At 43.5% G+C, this 27,312-nt stretch overlaps 1 protein-coding gene across 4 annotated transcripts in view; it reads left to right on the forward strand.

Moving 5' to 3' along the window:
- DHX35 (DEAH-box helicase 35) overlaps positions 1 to 25,692 on the forward strand; it is a 79,470-nt gene extending 53,778 nt beyond the window's left edge. For 3 of the 4 annotated variants that reach the window (XM_003787593.3, XM_023512023.1, XM_023512024.1), the window contains 8 exons: positions 3,695 to 3,790; positions 7,320 to 7,414; positions 8,954 to 9,031; positions 10,724 to 10,853; positions 11,709 to 11,790; positions 13,204 to 13,275; positions 16,458 to 16,569; positions 23,530 to 24,722. In XM_003787593.3, coding sequence (XP_003787641.1) covers positions 3,695 to 3,790; positions 7,320 to 7,414; positions 8,954 to 9,031; positions 10,724 to 10,853; positions 11,709 to 11,790; positions 13,204 to 13,275; positions 16,458 to 16,569; positions 23,530 to 23,574 — 710 coding nt within the window. In that variant the 3' untranslated portion in view covers positions 23,575 to 24,722. Of the gene's footprint in view, positions 1 to 3,694; positions 3,791 to 7,319; positions 7,415 to 8,953; positions 9,032 to 10,723; positions 10,854 to 11,708; positions 11,791 to 13,203; positions 13,276 to 16,457; positions 16,570 to 23,529; positions 24,723 to 25,639 lie in introns of those variants that run through there. The other variant, XR_002772747.1, reaches the window with a different exon arrangement.
- Positions 25,693 to 27,312: the final 1,620 nt, after the last annotated feature.

The following is a 27,312-nucleotide window of genomic DNA, read 5'->3' on the forward strand; positions in this document are numbered from 1 at the left end:
AGGCGCCGAGCCGACAATGAATTTATAAAAGCATGCCAGTTCATCAAAAGTTAGAAATATCCATCCCAAGGCCACACTCCTAAGAGACAGCAGAGATTGGCGATTCCCTGCCAGTTTACCTCCTCGGTCCTTTCTTTCTGTCTCCCTACTGCATCTTGAATCTGTGGCTCAGTGTTTCCCTCCCTTCATTTCATTCCTGGAGTTGTTTGGAGAATTGGGTACATTACCAGGTTGTGTTATTGTTTCGGCAAGGAATCATTATAATGTTATCAGGGGACCTCTGTTTGCTACGGTTTGAAAATGTAGCATTTATCTTAAGAGAGCAATCATAGCCTTTAGGAAGTACTGTCTCTGTACTGTGAATGGTGCCCCAAATGGAATTTAATATTCTCTTTGGTATTAAGTTTAGTGGAGGTTTTGCTTTTTAAGGTTTATTCTGAGTGTTACTCTTTTTAAACAGCTTTGTTAAGTATAGTTTATACTATATAATTCACTCATTTACAATGTATTATATAATTCACCAGCTTTTAGTATATTCACAGGGTTGTGCAGTTATTATCACGTCTAATTCTAGAACATATTTATCATCTGAAAGAGAAACCCCATACCATTAGAGATCTTTCCCCATCCCCTCTCCCCATCAGGTTCTATGTCTGTAGAATCACCCTTCTAGAGATTTTATATAAATGGAATCATATAATATATGGTCTTTTTTTTTAATTGGTTTTTGTCTGAGTACTTTTTGTATTGTTGTAACACAGTTCCTGAGGCTAAGTGTTTCTGAAGAAAAGAGGTTTATTTGGTTTATGCTTCTGGCGGCTGAAAAGTCTCTTGGGCAGCTGCTTTGGCTGAGGACCTCTTGCTACCTCCACTTCTGGCAGAAATCGAAAGGGGGAGTGGGTGTGTGCAGAGATCACAGTGAGAGAGGAAGCTAGCCTTTTTGTTACTAACCCACTCTCATGGGAACTAATCCATTACCCCCAGGAGGGCATTATTCTATTCATGAGGGATCTGCCCCCTAACTCAGCTGACTCCTGTTAGCCCCCACCTTCCAACACTGCCACACTGGGGATCAAATTCAACATGAGTTTGGTGGGGACAAGCAGCGCCCAAACCATGGCAGCTTCTTTGATTTAGCATGACCTTTCAAGGTTCATTCACGCTGTAGCATGCATTGGTACTTTGTTCCTTTTTAGTGCTGAATAAATACTATTATATGAATATCCGCACATTTTTATGTGTTTATTAGTTGATGGGCATTTGGATTGTTTCCACTTTTTGGCTACACAGGTAATGCTACTATGAATATTGCGCAGTAGCATATGAGTTTTTGGTGGGAATTCCCACAAGCCGCTTAGGAGGGTTCCAATTTCTCTGTATTATTGTCAGCACTTGTTACTGCCTTTTCTATTACAGCCATCGTAGTGGATGAAATGGTACCATGTGGTTTTGATTTGCATTTTCCTTACGACTCAAGATGTTGTGTACCTTTTCATGTGCTTATGGGCCATTTGCCTGTCTTGTTTGAAGAAAAGTCTATTCAAATCCTTTGCCCCTGGCTGAGTATGGTGGCTCGTGCCTATAATCCCAGCACTGTGGAAGGCCACGCTGCGAGGATCCCTTGAATACAGGAGTTTGAGAACAGCCTGAACAAAATTGAGACCCCTGTCTCTACTGAGAATAGAAAAATTAGCTGGACATCATGTCGGACACCTGTAGTCCCAGCTACTCAGGAGGCTGAGGCAGAAGGGTCCCTTGAATCTAAGAGTTTGAAGTTGCTGTGAGCTAGTCTGCTGCCATGGCCTTCTAGCCTGGGTCCTCAAAAAATCAAATAAAACCAAATCCTTTGCCCATTTTTATTTGTGTTATTGCCTTTTTTTATTGAGTTGGAGTTTGTTATATATTCTGGGTATAAATTCTTATCAGATATGCAGTTCATTACATTTCTAGAGGTTGTCTTTGTCCTTAATAGTATTGTTTATAGTACAAAAGTTTTAACTTTTTGCATAGCTCAGTTTATCTACTTTTTCTTCTGTCATTTATGCTTTTGGTATCATTTCTCAGAAGCCTAGTTTGTGGTCATGTGGTCACTAAGATTTCCTAGGTTTTCTTCAAACAATGTTATAGTTTTGTTCCTTAAATTAGATTTTTGATCCATTTTAGTTAATTTTTTGGTGTAGGGCAAAGTTGGGGTCCTTTATTCATTATATTTATGATACTTCTCTGTGAAGGAGTAGCCAATTATTGATTTAAAAGATTGCCAGTGTTTTAAAGACTCGGTCTTCAGCTGAGTCTGTATAAGATTAGCCCAGAGTGAGTGTGTGTTAGGGTAGGTTTCTGTTCTCTGTTCTTAAGCAAGTAATAGGAACTTGAAAGCAAGGTTTCCTGGGATAGTCTGTAATGAGGATGAAAAAACATTGGCTGCATAGGAATTTTTCATTAGGCTGATTTTCCTTCAAACAGAATAAATTTTAAAATACCTCCTATTTCGGCTCAGTGCCTATGGCTCAAGTGGCTAAGGCGCCAGCCACATACACCTAAGGTGGCGGGTTTGAATCTAGCCCGGCCTGCCAAACAACAATGATGGCTGCAACCAAAAAATAGCCGGGCATTGTGGCGGGTGCCTGTAGTCCCAGCTACTTGGGAGGCGGAGGCAGGAGAATCGCTTGAGCCCAGGAGTTGGAGGTTGCTGTGAGCTGTGATGCCACAGCACTCTACCCAGGGTGACAGCTTGAGGCGTTGTCTCAAAAAAAAAAAAAATCTCCTATTTCTTCATTGCACTAAATAAGCTGGAAAAGATGGAGGGAAACTCCAACTTAATTTAGTTTCAAGCTGAATAATCATCTTTAAAGAGATTGGAATAGAAGAGAAATGGCCTTTTTGTCTTACCTTTTTGCCTTACTCTGAACTCTGGCAGCATTTGTTTTAGTTAACACAATAGTTAACATTTTGAGGGTCTTAGGAATCTAATACCTGGATGGTGGCAGGTGATGGCGAAGCAAGGAGGGAAGGTGGGGAGTTGGGAGAGTCAGCCCAGTTCAGTGACTGTCCAGAAGGCAGTTGAATAAACAGACCTGATGTTGGGTCCAGGGGCCCCGTGTTTAGATTCTGAGGTGCTGGCCCTCTGATTGCTCACCTGGTCTGAGAGAACACCAGGCTGGGATACCATCCTGGCACATCTGTGCCTTGTCTGATCTTCGACGTGGAAGATGACCCCAGTGGTGACTGAGGGGGAACAGCAAGGAAGATGGCAGAGAACCTGGAGAGTAGGGGGTCACAGGAGCCCTGTTCAGCAGAGTCAATTTGGAGACTGGAAGGAAGATGGCCTTTGTTTTGGTGCTGTCTTGTCGTTGGGCCCTTGGAAAGAGCAGTCTCTGTGAAATAGTGAGAACAAAGTGAGGCTGTTGTGGATCGAGGAGAGTGGGAGCAAATCAAGGCTGCGGAGCCATTTTCTAATTAAGTCCTTGAAAAGTCATGAAAAGTATCAGTGTTTAAAAATTAGGGATTCAGAGCTCAGCAGAGATCTTTTCTTTTACCGTAATGGCACTGTGACGTCAGACTGAGTTTGGCAGTGTGTGGATCATGGTTTGATGCCTTCTCTTGAGCCTACATCATCTTCTGGTATCTCAACAACTGTATGTCTTCCACCACAGTGGGACAGTCCTTCTGATTTCTTTTGTTGTTCTTATGGCAGGTTTGGACAAAGACTGTCGCCTAACTGAACCGCTCGGCATGAGAATAGCCGAGTTTCCTTTGAATCCCATGTTTGCCAAAATGCTGCTTGAATCAGGTAGGTAGAGCCTGATAGCTCATGTTGAGTTTATTTGGATTATCAGAAGAGTTAGTTCCCTGAATTCAGAGCACCCTGGGGAGGAGGACACAAGTGTAGTAAAAAATAGACACTGTACCATTTAACCATATAATTCTGTGACATTCAGTATATTCACATTGCTGTGCGGCACCAGCACCGTCCATTTCTAGAATTGTTTCCATCTTCCTCATTGAAGCTCTGTACCGATTAAACACCTAACTCGCCATCCCCAGCTCCTCACATCAAAAATTGTACTTTCAGTTTCTGAATTTGATCCCTCTTGGAACCTTATATAAGTGGAATTCTACCCTTGCAAATGACTTATTTCACTTAACATAATGTTTCCAAGGTTCATCCATGTTGTAATGTGTATCAACATTTCCTTTATTTCTAAGGCTGACTAGTATTCCACTACATGTATAATACCACATTGTGTTATCCATTCATCTGTGGACGGGCATGTAAAGTTTGTACCTTTTTGCCATTGTGAATAATGCTGTTTATAAACAGGCGTGTACAAATATTCCTTAGAGTTCCTGTTTCATTTCCTTTGGGTGTATACCCAGAAATGGAATTACTAAATGATATGGTAGGTAATTCTTTGTTTAAATTTTAAAAACATTTATTTTTATTTTTTAAATATTTATCATTTTTATTATATTTTTCAAGGCAGAATCTTCTCCTGTTGCCCTGGCTAGAGTGTAGTGGGTCAGCCCAGCTCACTACAACCTCAAACTCAAGCGATCCTCTTGCCTAAGCCTCCTGAGTATGTGGAACTGCAGGTGCCTGCAACATTGCCCAGCTAATGTTTTTCTATTTTTGGTAGGGACAGGGTCTGGCTTATGCTCAGGCTGTGGTTTTTTTTTTTTTTTTTTTGTAGAGACAGAGTCTTTCTTTATTGCCCTTGGTAGAGTGCTGTGCTGTCACATAGTTCACAGCAACCTCCAGATCCTGGGATTAGGTGATTCTCTTGCCTCAGCCTCCTGAGTATCTGGGACTACAGGCACCTGCCACAGCACTCGGATATTTTTTTGTTTTAGTTTGGCCGGGGCCAGGTTTGAACCTGCCACCCTCAGTATATGGGACCTGCGCCCTACCCAGTGAGCCACAGGCGCTGCCCCTCAGGCTGGTTTTGAACTCCTGGTCTCAAGCAATCCTTCTATGTTGGCCTCCCAGAGTACTTAAAAATTTATTTTTAATTGACAAATAATCATTGTGTGTATTTATGAGGTACACTGTGCTCTTTTGATCTATATACACATGGTAGATTCAATGAGTCCAATTAACATATCCATCACTTTATCAGTTTACCTTTTTCTTGTGATGAGAACATTAAAAATGTATTCTTTTAGTGATTTTGAAATTGCAATAATACATTATTATTAACTGTGGTCATCGTGCAATATAATAAATCACTAAAACTTACTCTTCCATCTGACTGGAACTTTGTAGCTTTTGATCAGCTCCTTCCCTTTTCCCATCCTCCCCTCAGCCCTGTTAACTACTTTTCTACTGTTTCTGTAAGGCCAACTTTTTTAGATTCTAAACATAAGTGAGATCATACAGTGTTTGCTTTTCTGGGCCTGGCTTATTTCACTAGCATAATGTCTTCCAGTTCCATCTATGTTGTCAAGAATGACAGAATATCCTTTTTTTACAAGGCTATATGGTATTTCATTGTGTGTGTACACACATCATATTTTCTTTGTTCATTTATCCATTGATGAAGATATCTTCCATATTTGGGCTATTATGAGTAATGGTGAAATGAATATGGAAGTGCAGAATCTCTTTGAATATCAATTTCAGTTCTTTTGGATATATACTCAGAAGTAGGATTGCTGTATTATGTGGTAATTCGATTTTTAGCCTTTTGAGTAACATCCATATTCTTTTCTAGAATGGCTGTACTGGGCCAGGAGCAGTGGCTCACACCTATAATCTTGGCACTCTGGGAGGCCAAGGCGGGTGGATTGCCTAAGATCATGAGTTTGAGACCAGCCTAAGCCAGCGTGAGACCTCGTCCCTAAAAATATCCGGGCGTTGTGGCAGGTGCCTGTAGTCCCAGCTACTCGGGAGGCTGAGGCAAAAGAGTCACTTGAGCCCAAGAGTTTGAGGTTGCTGTGAGCTGTGACACCACAACACTGTACCAAGCGTGACAAAGTGAGACTCCTGTCTCAAAAAATAAATAAATAAAATGGCTGCCCTAACTTTAATTTTTTTGCAGAATTGCCATATTATTTTCCACAGCGGCTGCACCATTTTGCATTCCTACCAGCAATACACAAGGTTTCCAATTTCTCTGACACCTTCAGATTTTTTTGAGGGCATGAATTTTAAGATAAAAGTGTGTATATAACCTAAAGTTTTTTTGTTTTTTATATTTTCTTTTTTGAGACAGAGTCTCACTATGTCGCCCTGGGTAGAGTGCTGTAGTGTCACAGCTCACAGCAACCTCTCATTCTTGGGCTTAAGCAGTTCTCTTGCCTCAGTCTCCTAAGTAGCTGGGACCACAGGCACCCACCACACAGCCCGGCTGTTTTTTTGTTGTAGGTATCATTGTTGTTTGGCAGGCCCAGGCTGGATTTGGACCCCTCCAGTGTATGTGGCTGGCACCCCCCACCCCTAGCCACTGAGTTACAGGTGCCAAGCCTAACCAAGAGATTTTTTTATAATTAGAAATCAAAACCATCCCTCGACAATATAGTATCTCTTTTCCCCTATACTGGGAAAGATAGTATTATTTTGTTCTTTTGTCTTATTTTTGTGTCAACTTGCAATTTACGGAGCTGTATTTGAGACCCAGCATGGTGAAAGTTAACTATAGTTATGATTTGGAACAACCACATGCCCTTAGCCTCACGTTGAGTAACAGGATTCTAAATGTGGGGTTGGAGGCGCACAACCTTCATGAGTCAGGAGTCCATGGGGAGAGGGGGACAGTACAGGTTGTTCAGCTCAATGCCCTGGAGTGCTGACTACCGCAGACTCTGTTTCCAGCTGCCCACAGCCCACCAGCCACTTTCCTGGTCTAGCTGTGCCTCAGGCTTCCCAGTTGACATGAGCCCTTTTGAGAGGGTGGCCACTTCACAGAAAAGTCCAGGAGCAGAGAAACAATGGAAGGGATGCAGCTCACATATTCCCTGTCCTCCTTTTTTCATGTGTATTGTTGAGATGTTAGACGTCCACAGGAGAGGAGGGAGCAGCCGTGGAGCTGACCTGCCCGTTGCAGTCTGGACCCCACCTTGGCTTATAGCTAAGAGTCCCTTGTGTTATAACTACAGAGTGGACCAGTAGCACCATTCTCAGAGTCCTTCAGGGCTGCTGTTCATCTGGGTTATATATAGAACATTCTGTTTGTCAAGTGAAGTATTTATATACTGTAAGCTTAAAAAAAATGAACAGTATGAAATATGTGATCTTAGTTTACAATATGGTGCAAGGACAATATGGGTGTCTTTTATTTCCCATTGACACATTGTTCCCCAACATGCCTTCTGTTTTATAGGAAATTTTGGTTGCTCTCAGGAAATTCTAAGCATTGCGGCCATGATGCAGATCCAGAATATCTTTGTGGTTCCCTCAAACCAGAAGTCTCAGGCAGTAAGTCCGGCTTTCCTCCCATGCTGTTCATTCTAGTCAGTCTCTTTTACAGTAAGCTTTCCTTGTTGAAACTCCACCCAGGAACTGGGGAGGACAGAGCTGTGCAGACAGTGTCAGCTGTCACTTTGAGTGTTTACGGTATGTCTGGTATTGTGCCACACATTTGACAGCCGTTTCATTTTATCTTCACCATAAACCTGTGGGATAGATACTGTCATACTTTAGAGATGGAGGCACAGAACAGTTAGGTTACTCATTCATGGTTGCACAGCCAAAAATGGCAAAGTTGGCTTTCACAGTCCAAGGCCCTGGACCTTAACCATTGAACTACTGACTTTCTTATTTGATGGTGGTCTTATAAGATTAATGTGATTTTTTTTTTTTTTTTGGAGACAGTCTCATTCTATTACCCTGGGAAGAGTGCTATAGCATTGAGCAATTCTCTTGCCTCAGCCTCCCAAGTAGCTGGAACTACAGGCATGCACCACAATCCCAGCTAGTTTTTCTATTTTTAGTAAATACAGGGTCTCATTCTTGCTCAGGCTGGTCTCAAACTCCTGAACTCATGAAATCTGCCTGCCTTGGCCTCCCAAAGTGCTAAGATTATAGGCATGAGCAGCCGCCTCTGGTCAATACTGTATCTTTATTTATTTATTTTTGTCTTTTGATCAGCTTCTGAAATCTAGATGATACTGTATTTTTCTGTATCTTTTCTGTGTTTAGATCTATTTACACAAATACCTGCCAATGTGTTACCGTTACCTACAGTATTCAGTACAGTATGTGCCATGTGGCCTGGGTGTGTAGCAGGTGCCGGGGCTGAATGGAAGGTATCCAGCCGCATGATAGGAAAAGTAGAGACATACGTGGCTGGACACTTTCCAGAGAGTCCTCGTACCCCATCTAGATTTGTGTAAGTACACGCTGGTGTCTGCCCAACAGTGAATTGTCTAACAGCGCTTTTCTTGGAAGGAATCCCTGTCATTAAGCGAGGCAGGACTCTTATCTGAGTACTGTGGGCATGTTGTATCTGCTGCTCCTTTAATCCATGGGAGCATATGGCCCTGCTCAGGATTTTAGATAAGAGAAATTCAAGATGGGGTCTGAAAGGATTGGACAGGTAGCGGTAGCCTGGAGTTACTGAGGGTCTCCCATGTGCCTGAGTCAGCCCCTGCCCTTCTGGAGCCTTCGTTCTTGAGGGGCTGAGAGGAATTCATATGAAAAAGACGATACTGACTGGAGCAAGGAGAGGAGAGACAAGAACACTTAACAAATTTCTGTGCCAAGTATTTAGTAGTGAATTATCTCACTCCACTACCATCTTGATGGAGAGGTTTCATTTCCCAGTTTTACAGATAAGGAAATCAAGGTCCAGAAAGAATAAATAACCAGTCTGAGGGCTGTCAGAATACCACAGAGCCACAATGGTGCAAACCAGATCTTTCTCAGTCCACAACCCATATGCTCATCATACAGTGTTACCTCCCTGTAAAGAGGCTCACAGGAATTAACTTCTAAATGTTGCTTTACTCTGTCCAGATTCGAGTGCACCGTAAATTTGCTGTGGAGGAGGGCGATCACCTCACTATGCTCAATGTGTATGAAGCATTCATCAAAGTAAGCACAGCTGCTGCTCAAAGGGCCCCCTCAGCGCACCAGCCGCTCATGGTGATCTAGGGGCGAGGATCCCTGAAGTTCAGTTCCTAAAGGAATGGCCAGGAGACCCCTTTGTTTTCCTATTAGGCTTATTGCCACTCTTCTAGCTGGTGGTTCGGCCTTTCTGCCCGAGGTTCTGATGTGATACTGCTGGAAAGAACACAGGAATTGTTTATTGCTTTCCCACACCTGGAGATACAGTGTGCTGGCAGCAGGCTCTGGGCTCCTCCTCAGCATATGTCCTATCACTGTTTATTAGGCAGAGAAGGAACATTTGAAAAAGAAATCCTATTATATTTTCTGCCAAACAGATACAGCTGAGAGCAACTTATAGTTTTGGGTTGACTCTTCTAGTGAACAGACACTTAGGTGAGGATTTGTGCATATTCACATATCCTACCTGTATTTAGCCAGGGTAATGTTAATTAATTTATTTATTTGTTTTTGAGACAGAGTCTTAAGCTGTCTCCCTGGGTAGAGTGCTTTGGCATCACAGCTCACAGCAACCTCTAATTCTTGGGCTTAAGTGATTCTCTTGCCTCAGCCTCCCAAGTAGCTGGGACTACAGGCACCCTCCACAACACTGGCTATTTTTTTGTTGTAGTTGTCATTGTTGTTTGGCAGGCCCCAGCGGGGTTCAAACCTGCCAGCCTCGGTGTATGTGGCTGGTGCCCTACCCACTGAGCTACAGGCGCCACCAATAATGTTAATTTTTATTCTTAACATTCTGTAAATGTAAGAGCAAATAATACAGCTTAAAATTCTCACTAAAAATTTCTAAAAAGAGAGATTTATAGCTGATGACAAAAGAGACCTCTTACATAAAAGAAAGAGTATATTTCAGATTTCTTTCCAGAATTCATTTCTTAAATAAGATTTTTAGAAAAGTGAAGTACTAACTTTTTGTTTTACAAGAGATTTGAGGAAGATTATTCGGTTAATGAAGAGTTTTTAGAAAAACTTAGGAGTCTCATGGATTAAATCAGTTAAAATTTGTTTATATAAGCACAATGTGACATGTCCAATCTGAAGCTTTCTTTGTGAGTAGCACGTAGGTACAGGTCCCCATTGCATTATTCTGCAGTTGCCTTCTTGGAAAATCTTACTAGTTAGAACACTTTCCTCCCAATTAGAATATAATTTCAGAGGTATATTCCCACAGAGATAATTAAATCCAGACATAATGATGTACTTAAGAATGTAGAAAAAAATTAAAACATTGTTAAGAGAAAAATCATACTTTGGGGAAAAATAATCACAAATATTTGTTCATTGGCGGGTGTCATATTGCTCAGCTGTAGTGTAGGACAGTGAAAAACTCAAGCACACAAAGAAGGCAATTTGATTTACAAAGAACCACAGAGAAGCGGCTCTTCCTGATGGCTCATGTCTCATACAGGTTTTCAAGATTTAAAATGACTCTGCTTGTCATGAAGTTGTCCTTTGTCCTTTAGTACAGAGAGTGGAGTTGCCGTGAGATGTGTGCCTGGTTGTTAATATCTGGTTTTGAGATATTGAACAAAAAAGAGTCAGTTACAATCTGAAGGTCTTGTCCCATTGAACAGAAAAGAGAAAAGAGTTATCTTTGCCTATAGCCTTAGTTGAGAACATTTCCAGGTTACTCTAACTTTTTCTGTTTCGGTTGTTTGGCAGCATAATAAGAACTCTCAGTGGTGTCAGGAACATTTCCTGAATTACAAGGGTCTTGTTAGAGCTGTGACTGTACGAGAACAACTGAAAAAACTTCTTGTCAAATTTCAAGTGCCCAAGAATTCCAGCGAAGGTGAGAATAATTGGCCCCGGCTGGCGGCTTCCCCTCTTTGCTCTGGTTGGTTGGATTCTTAAAGTTCTCGTGCTGGGCAGGTGCTCAGCAGCACCTGTGCTTTGTGGGAACGCCAGGTTTCACATTTCAAGTTGCCATGAACTAATTCAAAGCTGAATGTGACATCGTGTATTTTTTCCAAGGCAGCTCATTTTTATTTCTGAGGAATATTCTTACTAAAGGAATTTCATAGCCTGTGGCCAGATTTTTAGAATTGTTAATATTGGTCAGAACTCCTGTGCTGATCAGTAGGGGATCGCGCCTGTGAATACTGCACTCCAGCCTGGGCAACATAGTGAGACCCCATCTCTTAAAAAAAAAAAAAAGAATTGTTAATATTTACTTCATTACACATCTTATGATTGACTTTCCAGTATAGGTTTGGAAGATAAATTACTTTTAAGTGGATGATATTTATGGCTAAGTAAAAATTACATCTTATTTTTAAATACAAGTAGCATTAAACCTGTGCTGTGTGCTGATCCTAGGTAGTGATTAAGGGTGAGGCCGAGAAGTATTATGTGAGACATAGTCTCTGCCTTCTAGCAGTGACCATTAATAGAGGACACAGTAGGTTAAACTGTGGTGGGGGCTGGAGGGACCCCAAGTTCAGAGAGCAGTCCAGTGTTCTCAGCAGCCATTCTGGGAGATGGGAACATCCTCAGATGCATCCAGCATTGGGAAGTGCAGGGCTGAGGCTGGTTCAGGGGAAGGTTTCTAGGCGGTGTGAAGCAGCCTAGGGTGGGGCTGAGGCTGGGCCTGTGCATCACACACAGGCAGGTGAGGGTCTCACCCCTCTCTCTGCTCCTTGTGCAGGTGATCCAGATCCAGTTCTCAGGTGCATTGTTTCGGGATTCTTTGCAAATGCTGCGAGGTTTCATTCTACAGGAGCTTATAGGTAAGGGGATACTTTGTGAAATGGTTTGTTAAAGGAAGAATCTTTTTATTTTATTTATTTATATTTTGGAAACTGGGCCTTGCCCTATCATCCAGATTGGAGTGCAGTAGCTCAATCATATCTCAGTGCAGCCTTTAAACTCCTAGGCTCGAGTGAACTTCCTGCCGCAGCTTCCCTGCCAGCTATAATGTACAGGACTGCACCACCACACCCAGCTAATTAAGAATTTTTTTCCCTAAAAAAATTATAGTTCTATTATCTTGAAGTCAGCCAAGTTATCCCTTGTTCTGGACAATGAGTCCAGAGTTGCACTGAACATTTTTTTTACTTTGCCAACCAGGTCTGCTCCACCTGGTATCCCAGTAGTTGACTGTTAGAAAACAGTGTCTTCTGTTTATCACTCCAGGCCACGTGTTCTAGCCTGTCAGTGTCATGGTTCCATTTACCTATCGTACGAGCTCCCCCTTCCTATATTGAGTTGTCTTGTGTTTGAGCACCTCTTCCCATGTGGAAGTGACCCCCTCCCCAAGAGGCTGAGGTCACTAGTGAGTACCACCAACTTGTCCTTTTGGTGCCCCAGTCTCCAGAAGAAGAGTGTTAATTAGCAATTTCAATTGGCATTTTAAAACTTCTTTCATCAGTGTCATTGACAAAAATATGTGATACCTGAGAGGTTTCAGAGCCAGTCATTTCCTTTGAGATCGGTAGGAACGTCAAGACCAGGACACTGGCTTTATTACTGTGCTGACAAAGAACTCAGTCATGGCCCTTGAAGCATTTCCCCTGCAGACGGACCCCTGGCACCCATAGGAACTCCCTTTCTGTGGTTTGGGCAGCAACATCCTAATCTATTAATGTTCCCTTATGATTTGCTCTTACTGATGGTTGTGTGCCTCATAAATATTTTTTAAATTAAGATGAATCAAATCAGAGTTGTGATTGGAAATACTGTTTTAATATTTCAGAGAAATTATTAGTACAATATTGAGCTTTCTTTTTTCACTACTAATACCTCTCTTAGAGTCTTTAGTGTTTAACTTTGTTTAATAGAAAAGCTTACAGAAGAAATCACATACACACATTATTTCTGTCCAGAAGGAAATTGTTTTGAAAGAATACCTGCAGAAGATAAACATAAACACAGGCAGAGCATTAGGTTTCTGGATGTTTTTACTGAGTGTCCACATGGTGCTTTTCTTCTTTTCCCTTTCACATGATTTATTCTTGATTTTTGGGGTGGCAGCAGGGGAGGGGGTGTTAAGGAAGGGTACAGAGAGGATAGAGGGAATTGTTTTATTTGTGAGAAGTTCAGTCTGTGTGCTTTTTTTTTTTTGTAATATTAAAAGCATTTATGGGAAAGTCTTGCCATAAGTATTTAGGATGGGCTTCAGACTAAACTCTTCTGTTTGCAAGGACTATCCGCGATGATCACGAGCTGCACATCCACCCTGCCTCCGTCCTCTACGCAGAGAAGCCACCTCGCTGGTGAGCCCCCTCCCGCTGCAGAGCCCTCTTGTGACTGCTTTGAAGGCAGGGCCTGGTTCTTTTTCATCTCTGGGTTCCCAGTGCCTGGCACAGGGCCTGGTGTACACATACTCCATACAGGCTGGTTGACTTTGCTATGCTGAATTGTCCTCAGGGTATCTGCTCTATCAAAGGTCTCCTTAAGCCAGTGGTTCTCAACCTTCCTAATGCCGCGACCCTTTAATATAGTTCCTCATGTTGTGGTGACCCCCCAACCATAAAATTATTTTTGTTGTAGCAACCCTGTATTAAAGGGTCATGGCATAAGGAAGGTTGAGAACCACTGCCTTAAGCAAATGGTGAAATTTGACTACTTGCTTATCCACTCAACAAATATTCATTTTGACCTGCTGGCTAGATGCTAAATCCTGCAGTAGGCACAGCTGTGCAGAGATGGATTGAGAGGGGCCCTAGTCCTGACATAGGAACAGATACAGACAGATACCCATATCTGAGGAGAAGGGTTTTGCTAGAGGGGTGGATAAAGTTGGTCCAGCATGTGCCATGGAGAGTTAGGGCCAGCTTCTTGGCAATAACTTTTGCTCTGGACCTAGAAATGAGAGTTATTGGGCAGAAAAGGACCTGAAGGGTGTTCCAGTCTGAGGAAATAGCATAGACAAAGCTGTGGGAATATGAAGGAGCCCCCTGAATTTGGGAAATGGGAAATCCTTGTTGTGCCTGGCCCAGAGGAGGTCCATGAGATGGGCCAGCTCTTCACACTGCCCGGAAGGTGATGAGTAGGGAAATCCAAAGGTAGGTATCTAGGCATCATTATAGCATTTTGAAACATTAAGTTTAAGTTTCTCCAATTTAATAACAAAATTTGGGGCTTGTATTTTGTATTCTTTTTTAAAAATTTCATTTTTCTAGTAATCATGTATTTTATTTTACCAAAATATTGATCAGCCATAGATTGGAAATTTTAAAGACCATAGCACCTGGTCCTTTACCAGTTGGAGGATGGAGAAGCCCTGGGACAGAGTATGAGGCAGAGAGAGAGGGAAGATTGCAGGAGATGAAAGTAGAGGGCAGAAAGATCTGTGGTCAGCTACTTTGTACCCTAGACCCAGAGTTTTCTTTTTTTTTTTTTTTTGAGACAGAGCCTCAAGCTGTCACCCTGGGTAGAGTGCTGTGGCATCACAGCTCACAGCAACCTCCAACTCCTGGGCTCAAGTGAGTCTCCTGCCTCAGCCTTCCAAGTAGCTGGGACCACAGGCGCCCGCCACAATGCCCGGCTATTTTTTGGTTGCAGCCATCGTTGTTTGGCGGGTCCGGGCTGGATTTGAACCCGCCATCTTAGGTGTATGTGGCTGGTGCCTTAGCCACTTAAGCCACCGGTACTGAGCCGACCCAGGGTTTTCAAAGTGGGGTCTCCGGCCCAGTGTCAACATCACTAGGAACCTTGCCTAGCCCTATGTGTCAGAAACTGCAGTGGGGCCCAGTACTCTATTTTAACAAGCCCTCCAGTATTTCTGATGGTTGAGAAAGTTTGAGCTCTATTCGCCTACCAAAGAATTAGACTTTGTGCTATAATGAGGGCAGATCTAGAAGCTTCTTGGGTGTTTTTGTTTATTTGTTTTGAGGCACAGTCTCATTCTGTTGCTCTGGGTGGAGTGGCTTCATTGAAGCTCATAGCAACCTCAAAACTCCTGGGCTCAAGTGATCCTCTTGCCTCTTGCCTCAGCCTCTTGAGTAGCTGAGACTACATGCACCCACCACCATGCCTGGCTAATTTTTCCATTTTTAGTGGGGATAAGGTCTCACTCTTGCTCATACTGGTCTCAAACTACTGAGCTCCAGCAATCCATCTGCCTCACTCTTCCGGAGCGCTAGGATTACAGGTGTGAGCCACCCGCTAGAAGCTCCCTAAATAGAGTGATTAGATCTGTTCTGGGTTTAGAAATGTTACCCAGTGGCCATTTGTGTGCAGGATAATTAGAAGAGGGAAGGCAAACCTCCCAGTTATGGATCCTTCTTTAAGGGTTTGCTGACTTTGGGGTGATTAAATTTGGAGATTACTTAAAAGAAAAAGGCTTTTCTTTGTCTTGCTTCATTCCCAAGGAGCTCTGAAGGGCAAAGAAAGAATGGGAATAGTCAGCCTGAAGCAGATCCTCACTGCTTAGGTGGTAAAGAACATGCCCCTCCCTTTTCCTTTTCTTCATCTGAGATTCATTTACAAGTTTTTGAGGGGGAGGCAGCCCCAGTGTGGCTGTTGTATTTACACTTGTGGGGGAAGCCCTGAATCAATGCTTTATGGAGCTCAGAAACTAATATCTACTAATATTCACTCCTAACATCTGGGGACTGGACATTTTGCTGGCTCATTGGTTGCCTATTACCTGAGTCTCAGATAAGTCTTTTTCCCTTAAATAAAGGTACAATTTATAAATAGCAAAAGATGAGTTTTGACCAATGTGTATTGCCATGTAACCCGCATTCCAAATAAGATATAAAATGTTTTTATCATTCTAGAAAGTTCCTTCGTGTCTCTTTACAGTTAATACCCAGCCCCTTTCTGAATCAGGCAAGCCTTTATTTCTATTTCTACTTTTTCTAATTAAGTCATTAGTCTGCATTCAGAGTTCTGTAAATGCAGACTAAAGATCCAGAAAAATCTTTTGCTGATAATTGAGATGTCCTAGAATTCATGTAGGGCGTAGAGTCTTATCTGTAAAGTGGAAACATTGTTATTCATCAGTCACATGTGAAGCTTATGTTAAGCATGTGAACCCGTGTCTAGTACGATTCCCGGAATAGAATAGATAGGTAGCTGTTAAAGGTTGAGGGAGAAGTGTGTCATCTCTAATTGTGGTTTCTTTCTTTTTTTTTTTTTTTTTTTTGAGACGGAGCCTCAAGCTGTCCCCCTGGGTAGAGTGCCATGGCATTACAGCTCACAGCAACCTCCAACTCCTGGGCTCAAGCGAGTCTCCTGCCTCCGCCTCCCAAGTAGCTGGGACCACAGGCGCCCGCCACAACGCCCGGCTATTTTTTGGTTGCAGCCGTCATTGTTGTTTGGCGAGTCTGGGCTGGGGATTCGAACCCGCCACCTTAGGTGTACCTGGCTGGCGCCGAGCCTCTAATTGTGGTTTCTGACTGTCATCATTAGCTATGGGAAATTGGCTCATGTTTCCTTCTTGTTTCAGGGTCATCTACAATGAAGTTATACAAACCTCCAAGTATTATATGAGAGATGTGACTGCCATTGAATCTGCCTGGCTGTTGGAGCTGGCTCCACACTTCTATCAACAAGGAACGGTAGGCATGAATATAAAACCTGTAACTCAAACCACCCATTAGCATCCCCTGCATATGTTTAAACGTATAGTTATTCTCTCATTTAAAGCCCTAAATTTTTTACCCTCCCTCTCCATAGTGCATTGGACAAGAAGGCCATTACTCTATTCCCAAAACATTCTGGCTGAAAGTACTTAACATTGGCCTCATAGTGAAGAATAATTAAAAATAAGTCCCTCCAGCTTGAAAGGGGAAAAGGAAGTATCTTCAGCTCTCTCTCCCCTCTTTGTTCTTCTAAACCATTTCTGAAGAAATTATATCATACTTTAGATCCATGTTCATTCACAGTGAGTGGCACAGATTCTCAGAAGAGGATTGCCTCATAAAGACTATGAACAGGTGTGCCAGCTTAACCACCTCGGGTTGAAAGCCATCTGTCCACTCTTCTCCCGTGGCCGGCCCACATGCAGGATGAGCAGGGCAGTGTGCCCTGGAGAGCAGGTTCATAGTTTGATTTTCTCCCTCATTTCTTCGAAAAAAAAAAGATCATTCATTAAAAAAAAGGGGGGGGGGCATACATTCTTCTAACAAGATTTTAAATTGGGAAATGATTATGTTTGGAAGCCTGGCAGGTAGATCAGAGTTCAAAACTTCCTGGGTTAAATTCAGCCCACAGATTCCTTCTTTTTGGTGTGGAATGTGTTTTTAATTGGGAAGTTGATTTAGTCCAGTTGTTTAATATAATCATTTGTAGTTAGATTTCCGTCTACCACCTTGCTGTTGGTTTCCTCTCTGTCCCACTTAGTCTTTGTTCTTTTCCCCTCATCCCTTTTGTACTGCCGCCTTTTGAATTAATCAGATTTAGGGGTATCTTTTTTATCTCTTCTAACAGATTTTTATACCTCTTAGGGTTTGGGGGTGGTTTCTCTAAAGATTCTTTGTGCATCCTTAGCTTACCACAGTGGATCTTGAGTTGGTAGATCCAGATTTCTGTCTGGTGTATCTTCCCTTGGGCCTGAAGAACGATTTCCTTTAATATATCTTTTAGTGCATGTCTGTTGGGGAAGTAGTATTCCCTCACCACTCATTTATTTGAAAATGTCTTTATTTTGTCTTTTTATATTTATTTATTTATTTTGAGATGGAGTCTCAAGCTGTCACCCTGGGTAGAGTGCCATGGTGTCACAGCTCACAACAACCTCAAACTCTTGGGCTTAAGTGATTCTCTTGCCTCAGCCTCCCAAGTAGCTGGGACTACAGGTGCCCGCAACAAATGCCCAGCTATTTTTTTGTTGTTGCAGTTGTCATTGTTGTTTTAGCCAACCCGGGTCAGATTTGAACCCATCACCCTCAGTGTATGTGGCCAGCTCCCTGCTGACTGAGCTACAGGCACTGACCTCTTGTCTTTATTTGTGAAAGACATTTTTTCAATATAGAATTCTAGATTGAGGGTGGTGCCTGTGGTTCAGTGGGTAGGGTTCTGGCCCCATATACTGAGGATGGTGGGGTCGAGCCCAGCCCCAGCCAAACTACAACCTCCCCCCCCCCCGAAAAAAAAAGAATTATAGATTGAAAGCTTTTTTTTTTTTTTTTTTTTTTTAACCCTTTAGCAAGTTTATTTCATTATAGTCTGGCTTGAATTGTTTCTGTGAAAAGCCAATGACCTGCTTTATGATTTTTTTTAATATTTGATTTTCAGCATTTTGATCTATGGTTTTCCTTGTATTTATCCTACTTGGAGTTATTGATCTTTTTGAATCTTTGAGCTGATTTATTAAAATCATATTTGGGAAGTTTGGGGCCATTCTTTAAATTTTGTTTTTCTCCTCTAATCTTTTTCTCTCTACTCTCCTTCTGGAACTCCAGTTATGTATGTGTTAGAACACTTGATACTGTCCCACATGTCACAGAGGCTGTGATCTTGTTTTTTCCCTGTGTTTCAGTTTGGGTAATTTCTCTTTTGGCAAGAGTTAGACAGTCTCATTCTGGTGCCCTGAGTAGAGCAGTGTGGCATCAGCCTAGCTCACAGCAGCCTCAAATTCCTGGATTCAAGTGATCCTTCTGCCTCAGTCTCCCAAGTAGCTGGGACTACAAACACCTGCCACAATGCCCGGGTAATTTTTCTATTTTTATTAGAGATGTGGTCTAGCTGTTGTTCAGGCTGTTCTTGAACTCCTGAGTTCAAGGGATCCTCCCACCTTGGCCTCCCAGAGTGCTAGAATTACAGGTGTGAACCGATGTGTTGGGCCTTGGATAATTTCCATGATCTGTCTTCAAATTTACTGAGTACTTTTTTTTTTTTTTTTGAGACAGAGTCTGAAGCTGTCATTCTAGGTAGACCGATCCTCTTGTCTTAGTTTTTCTATTTTTAGTAGAGATTGAGTTTTGTTTTTTGCTCAGGTTGGTTTTGAAAAACGTGAGCTCAAGCATTCCACCTGCCTGGGCTTCCCAGAGTGCTAGGATTACAGGCATGAGCCACTGTGCCCGGCTTGATCACTTCGTCTATAGTGTCCAGTCTCTTGTTAAACCCATCCAGAGAATATTTCATTTCAGATACTGTATTTTTCTATTCTAGCATTTTAATTTAGTTTTTATATAATTCATGTGTTTACTCATTATGCCCATCTTTTTCTTTAAATCTTTGGATATTTTTATAATAGCTACTAATTCAGTGCCTCTATCACTTCTGGTCTGTTTTCTCTGTTGGCTACTTTTCTTCTTTGTTATGGGTCATGGTTTCCTGCTTCTATTGTCTAGTAAGTTTTTGTTATGTAATAGATGTTATAAATGCTATTTTGTAGAGCTTCTGGATTTTGTTCTCTTATGGAATGTCAGGTTCCTCCCCACCATCCCCAGTAGCTAACTGGCACATCAGTTTGACTCTGCTGAGCCTTGATTTTAGTCTTTAATAGGGCAGTCATGTGCCCCAAGTTATGACTTTTTTTTTTTTTTTTTTAATTACACATGGCCTTTTTGGTGTCTCAGCTGAATGGCTGGGATACTCAAGGAGGGCTTTGCACTCAGACAGACCAGAGCTCAGTGTCTCTCGCACAGTTCAAACCTCCAGAATCTCTGTCTCAGTTTACAACTCTCCAGTAACTGTCCTCTGTTAGAATCTCTGCCTTACCAAATCTTGGCCTGCATGTACGTAGCTTATTATCTAGCCAAAGACTTAAGGGTGGCCTGTGTAGATTTGTGGAACTCCTCCCATTTGATGTCCTTTCCTGTGAATCCTGCCCGTCTTTGTGGCCCTCAGCTCTTGTCCCTGTTTGCTCCACTGACCGCACTGTCCTTGTTTAGGCTTTACTTCCCTGTGTGGAGGCTTGGAGATGCGGGCTGGGACCTGGGATGTGTATGGAGCTGAGCGTGTGTGCATTTCTTTTTTTTTTTTTTCAAGGATTGCAGCCTTGTGCTGTTTGTTGTTCAATGTCTGAAAACAGTTGCTTTAGATATTTTGCCCAGGTTTACTGTTGTGTACAGCAGCAGAGAAAGTCCAAGACCCGTTACTCCATCAGAGCTAGAACTGAACTGCGCAGGGTTTTCAAACTAAAATTGAATTTAGTTCCGTCAGAGCTAGAACGGAACTGCGCAGGGTTTTCAAACTAAAATTTGAATTGGTTGCCACATTTAAAAATCGAGAGGTTTGATGTGAAATGTAGATTTCTAGTTTGTCTTGAAAGAAAGTTAAATCCTGTAACCCGGGGCCTAAGCCCCTGCCTGGTTGTAGTCAGCAGGGCTGAAGAGCAGGTACTGCTGTTGGTGACGCCTTCCCGTGCCGCTGTCCTGCTTCACTCGTGTTCTCACTTGCTGAAATCTTGGAGACGTGTGAATTTGTGACTTTGTAAATGGAAGGGTCTGCTCATCCCTCTTCCTCTGGCAGGAAGGGAGGAGAAGGAAAACCGTCCTTTAAAAAGCGTCTCACAATATTTAATTCTTTCTTCACCAACCAAATGAAAAACATTTCAAACCTTTATGATTCTTCACACATCCCAATACAGACATTTTAGCTGGAAACCTGATGAACAACAGCGACTCTGCTGGGTTGGGTTGATAAGAAGAAGCTTGTGGTGAAGGAAAACCTCTTAGGTGGAAAGCGGCAGGCTTCAGAGTCTAAGAGAAGTGATCAGAAATGCAAACTAGAACTTGGGAGAATGGCACAGTGGTAAAAGTGCTTGTTCAAGTAATAAGATGCAAGCAGTTAAGAGAGGGATGAACCTGAAATTGTCTTGGATCCATTTAGACTCTTGGAGAACAGAATTAGCCTAGAAGCTGAGTCATTTTCCCTTCTCGGCTCAAAATGACAGTTTCTTTAGGTCAAACCCACAAAGTTAAAGAGCAAATAGTTTTAGAAACTTGAAGAAAATGACAGTTTCTGTGATCAGAGTATTTTTAGAGAGGCTGGACCATTAGGAATCACTCAATACAGTAGCCTCATTGTACTGCGAGGGTCCTAAAATCCCAGAGAAACTTGTCCCCTTCTCAGCTACAAAGTGCAGAGGCACTTGTGTGTACTATTAACTTGTCTAAAACAGATTGGTTTCTGGAAGAGCTCTCCGGTGGCTGCCCATCTATGGTGTGTGTCTCTTCGTTGAACACAGCGCAGCACTTCACAGCCACCCGCAGCCCCAGATCATCCTCGGCTCTTCCCTGGCACCTTTTGACTTTCCATCACTGTTGTTTTTCACAGTGTTTCTTATCCTCTAAGGAGGCCCAAAATGGTTCGGATTCAGCTTTGTTTATACTTAACATTCTTCTCAGAAACCAGTACCAAAAATGGCTTCACAGGCACAATGGCATCCTCTCCCACTCCTGTGGACGTGTCTAACATTGGCTGTAGGGTCACATTAGGTGAAGTAAAGGGAGGAGAGAATGCAGAGAAATTCAGTAAGACCCACAGCTGGACGGAGGAAGAAGGGGGTGACCCATTCAGAGATTTGCCTCCCAGTCCTGAAATTTTCTTTCCTGATTCTCAGAGACAACTTTGTTATCTAGCGAAAACCCTTTTTACCTGGCCTTTGTAGGAACCTGTACTGGTCCTTTCTCAGACATGAGTGGATAGAAAGTCTGAATTCTTTTTTTTTTTTTTTTTTTTTTGCATTTTCCATTATTTATTCATTTAACTTTTTTTTTTTTAATTGAATGGTAACTATGTACATTAATGCACTTCTGGGGTACAGTGTGGGGTTTTCACACACAATCCGAAACACTTCCGTCAAACTGGTTAACATAGCCTTCATGTCATTTTCTTAGTTATTATTTTAAAACGTTCACATTCTACTCTTAGAAAGATTCACTTGTACCCTTGTAAGATAAACCTCAGAAGTGATCCCTCCAATCCCCCTCCCTCCACCCATTCCCCCCTCGAAAGTCTGAATTCTTATAGCTCATGTAGACCTGGGTCCTGTTACTCTGTCATCCCTTGTGTCCTGCCTGGTAGTGTGCTGTGCCTCCTTTCACACCTGCAGTTCTGTGGGCGATAGGGCTTGCTGTCATGAGGTCACATGGGTGTACTGAGAAGTGGGCAGACCGTGGAGCAGTCAGGGGGATGGGAATTCTTCTTGCGATGATCCCACTGCATGTTATGGCAGCATGCCTGAGCCAACTCTTGGTTATCTCTGTATGATTACTAATGGGTTATCAAATATGCCTCAGTTGGTGAGAAGAGCTTGATTAAAAACCTATGTGTAGCTGGGCATGGTGGCTCATGCCTGTAATCCTAACACTTTGGGAGGCTGAAGTGGGTGGATTGTTTGAGCTCAGGAGTTGGAGACTAGTCTGAGTAGGCGCGAGACCCTGTCTGTATTAAAAATAGAAAAATTAGGGTGGTGCCTGTGGCTCACTGAGTAGGGTGGTGGCCCCATATACCAAGTATGGTGGGATTGAACCCAGCCCTGGCCAAACTGCAACAACAACAACAAAATAGCCAGGCATTGTGGCAGGTGCCTGTAGTCTGAGCTACTCGGGAGGCTGAGGCAAGAGAATCACCTAAGCCCAAGAGTTGGAGGTTGCTGTGAGCTGTGACGCCATAGCACTTTACCAATGGTGACAAAATGCAACTCTGTCTCTAAAAAAAGAAAAGAAAAAAAGGTAGAAAAATTAGCTGGTGTTATGGTAGGCCCCTGTAGTCCTAACTACTTGGGAGGCTGAGGCAAGAGGACTGCTTCAGCCCAACAGTTTTATTTTACTGTGAGCTATGACACCACGGCACTCTACCTAAGGGTGACAGAGTAAAACTCTGTCTCCAGGAAAAAACAAGAAAAAGAGTATGTGTACACATTTTGCTTCCAATGCATATTTTAGGATTTCTAGCACTTTGGGCTTTACTTTAGAATATAAAGAATATTTGTAGCTCTATTAACTGATGCCCACAATTGTGCTTCTTGTTATTTATACTGGTAGAAAGTGACATTTCTGGGTGGAAAACAAAGTGTCACTAGGAGGTATCCTTTTCCCATCGTTACCAGAAAGTTTGTACCCTACGTGAGGGCAGGGGCCGTGTGTTCATCTCCATCCTTCAGCACTAGGACCTAGCATCTTGAAATGCTTGGTAGATGGATTGATTTTCTTGATCCTAAGAAGAGTATATGTGTCAGGAACTTTCAGGACAGTTGAGGTCTACTGCAGCCCAAGTCAAGTCTTTTGAGCACAGGTGTTTGGCCACAATGCTCTCCTGTGGGCTAGGCCAGAGGAGAGCTGTGTCTAAAAAAGACCACTTTTCTTGACAGCTTCCACGGTGCCCTGTGTAACCATGGCCAGCCTTAGTGGCTGGGCTTCTGGCTGTTGTCTGCTTATTGAAGTCTTTTTTCCTTTATTGGTCACTTGGGCATTTCCCCTCCAGACCATTTCCTGAGGGACACTGCATTTATTGGGAAGGTGTAGACCAGATGGCAGATTTGATTCAGTCTTTCATACAGGAAATATGTTGGAGTCTGGTTTCTTTGTCTAACCACCCCAACTCTGTTGTCTACTCTTCTCTTACAGCATCTGTCGCTGAAAGCCAAAAGGGCCCGGGTCCAGGACCAGTGAGCAGAGCTCAGCTGCAGCCTCAGAGGCTGCTTGGTGTCCTCCTCCGCGCTGCTGTCCCAGCTCCAGGCGGTGAGCGGGCACCAGCTCCTGTGGAGCCTTAGCTGCTCTGGTGTGGGCTGCAGCCTGTTCATTAGCACCATTCTTCCCGCCGACCTCAGCACTTGCATTCCTTGCTGAGGTCCCGGAGGACTTTGTGCATGGGCAGGCATACTGCTGCACCGTACCCGGGCAGAGCGAGAGTTGGCTGGGCCAGCCTTCGGGTCACTCTGCACGCTCACTCACCCAGCATGCCACTTCCAGTGGGCACAAGACCTGGCCGGGCTTCATGGGAAAGGAGGAGGAAACTTGGTCACTGAAGGTTGAAGCACCATGTCGGGGACAGAGGGTTTGCCGGGCTGGTTGTATTTTCCCTGCTGGGGCTGCCAGTGACGTCTGCTGTCAAGTGTGAACAGGCACAGGTCTACGAAGGAATGAGACCTTGGAGGTGCTGCGGGTCTCTGCCAAAATCACCGAGGCTCATGTCTGGCGGGCCCAGGACCTCCCAGAGAAGCAGCTTCTGTGTGTTGGCTGCCTGTGGCCCTGTTGGTCTGTGGCCAGGAGACTTGCGCAGGGATGGTGATCAGCAGAGAGGAGCTGTGCACTGTCCTGTGTGAGTCCAGGATTTCTTGTTTCACAAGTGGGCTTAGCTTCCCCTCAGAGTGCAGTACCATGTCCTGGTGCCACTAGCTAGAACCAGTGACAGTTTATCAGCTCAGACCCCTTGGGGGCTCCTCTTTAGCTGGAATTCACAACAGTTTAGATGCTCTAAACTTCCGTAGCTCAGGAACATAACTACTATATACCTGATTTTTGTTTGCTTGGATTCTTGCCAGGGCATGTGGGGGCGACTTTTCCAGCAGGCACTGGTTTCACTGTTGCCCAGGGCTGCTTCGCTGTGACAATGTTTTCCCCTTACGGTTTCAATGACATTTATTTTAAAAACATATAGCTTGAAAATTTATTTTTGTACTAATACTAGTTTGGATACACCACTTTTGGCACCAAACATGTATGTCATTTTTATTTCTGTTTTATAAACGTGTAAATAATAGCAATAACTTGTTAATAATAGTAACCCTTTATACCTAAAGTAAATGTATTTCCTCCCATGCCTAGTTTTCATGGTCTGTATTTTAAGGTGGTTCAGTTAATTGTTCCAAGTGAGAGCCTGACGTTAGCCAAGAAGCTGCTGCTGTGGTATTGTGTAGCTTTGGGGGTCACATGGACACAGGAGGACCATACAGTGAAGTCGTCTAACTGAATGCTTTAGAGCAGTGGTTCTCAACCTTCCTAATGCCTCGAGCCTTTGATACAGTTCCTGTGGGTCGGTTAAGAACCACTGCTTTAGAGTAAAGCTTGAGGCAGTAAGGAAGTCCCAAAGAAGTACTCATTGGTAGGGATCTTTCTGTAGAGAGATCAGAAACATACTACAGTGGGACCTCTGAAACTTGACTGCCCAAGGGACTGTAATGAACTGGTCAACATCAGGAACAGGCCTACTGTATTGATAACACACATGTGCCACATGTCTGGTCTATGGAAATTAGATCAGCTTAAGGAGGTGGTCAACTATGGAAGTTCTACTGTAATTAAAGTCTGGCCTTGGGCTTGGGGCTTGTCCTAATAAGCCTGTGTTGTAGTGGAAGAAGGGGAAGGAACGGGATCCACAGCTCCAGGTTTGAGGCTAGAGGTCAGAGACAGGAGGCCAAAGGATCTTGGCAGGAACGAACTTAAATAGGTGTGACTTCACTTGCCACCTCTATCTTTGTGCCTGGTCCTGAGTACACCTGGCCCCTCTGTACCTCCATGTCTCAGAGGACAGCCCTCACCACAGCAGGCAGACCTGGTGTTTATCCTGTGTTCCATTTCAGCCCCGTGGAGATGCATCCTCAGTGTCAGAGGCAACTGCAAAATCCCGCGACCATGCCTAGGGGCCCCTTTACATGTACTCTCTATCATACCAGGGACTACATGACCTTGTCAGGGAGAGGTCCCAGCCTGGTGCTTTGGACTTCATCTCTTGCAGGTTTTGCATCCCTGGCCCCACTGCCAGCCCTCAGGCACGATAGCAGGGCCCGACTGCCTAGCAGCTCGCAAGACTCAGTCCTCTAGTAGTTCTGCACAGTCAGTCACCTCAGGCTCCACACAGGTCTTCACACAGCATGAGTGAAATTTCCCACAGCATCTCTGTGGCTTCCCTCTACAGCAAGGTAAGGGTGGAGGGGATTTTATGCTGGAAAATGTAGGGGTGTGGGCATCCCTAAGGCCCAGAGATGAGAGGTTATGTGTTGGTGGCTTGCAAAGACCCTCTCCACTCTCTGCCATTAATGGGTCTCCCTGTGAGTTGGACACTGCCATCACTAGGGAACCCTGGTTCAGTCAGAGCTCCTCGTGGCCACTTAGTCCAGGCAGCCAGTGTTGAGCCCTTGGCTGTATGCATGGCATGGGGGTTGGGTAGAGGTGCTTGATGGTGAATAATGGATCAGGGCACCATGATGGAGATGGCAGGAGCCAGTCAGGGTGGTTAGAGGCCCGGGTAGTGTCCATAGAGGCTTCCCCACGACAGGATGCTTTTCTGGTGAAAGTACAGGCTTTTCTCAAATTCTGCTGCCTTGGCACTTACCACTTAGCTTTGCACTTTGGTTCTGAACTTGAAGAGTTACCTACCCAGTTCCCAGCTCCATGTGCCTCTCTCTACTGTTTTGTCCTGGTGTCAGCACAGCCTGCTACCTCTGTGGACCAGGCCCTGCCATTCAGTCTTCATTTGTCCCCAGCCCTGCCCTTCAGCGTCACCTTCCAGGACCCATTGCTGATAGCTTGGGGCCATGATTTCATAGCCTGAGTCAGGATGTGTGCTGACCAGGTGGGGGGCTTGGAGGATGAGAGGTCATGGGCCATGGTGCCTACATTTGGATGACTCTGAGATCCTGTCCTGGGGCCACTGGACCAGATCTCTGACAGTGAAATCTGGGAAGCTATAAGTTTAAAAGCCTCATTTGGGGTAGTTCTGATGAAGAGGGGGGTGGAAACCACAGGTGAAGGAGACAGGAGTTGGTGACATGAGGATGTGCAGCCTAGGGGACAAGGGAGCCCTTAGATGGGAGGCCAAAATGTCAGATGAGAGAAAGGTGACACATTGGTTTTTGCACAAGTTGGTTGTATCCTCATGTGTACTTAGACCCTGGCCCCAGGCCCCTTGCCTCTGCCTCCCAAATACTGGTCAGCATGGTTGGGATTCGACTCCCAGAAGATTGTGGATTTTCCTGACTCTTGCAAAAATGAAGAACATGTCATAACAAGCATTTTGTCAAGCTTAACTTTTATTTTTTATTTTTAATTAAGGTTTTCAAGATAGTTATAGATTCACATGCACCCTTCAGAAATAATACAGAGATATACCATGTATCCTTTTTCAATGGTAAAATCTTGCAAAAACTATATTACATTATTGCAAACGTGATATTGACATTCATACAATGAAGATACAGAACATTTTTTTTGTTTCTTTTTACCAAAGAATCCCTCATCTTGCCCTTCAATATCCATACCATGTCTGGCTAGCCCTTAGCCCCCTTCTTAACCATTACAACCACTAATCTATTGTACATTATTTCTGTAATTTTTTTTATCAGAATGTTACACAATTGGAAGCATACAGCATGTAACCTTTTGGAATTGTTTTTTTCCCCCCACTTATCA

The sequence above is a fragment of the Otolemur garnettii genome, unplaced genomic scaffold (assembly GCF_000181295.1).
Source record: "Otolemur garnettii isolate 467f Iridium unplaced genomic scaffold, OtoGar3 scaffold00023, whole genome shotgun sequence".
NCBI lineage: Eukaryota > Metazoa > Chordata > Mammalia > Primates > Galagidae > Otolemur > Otolemur garnettii.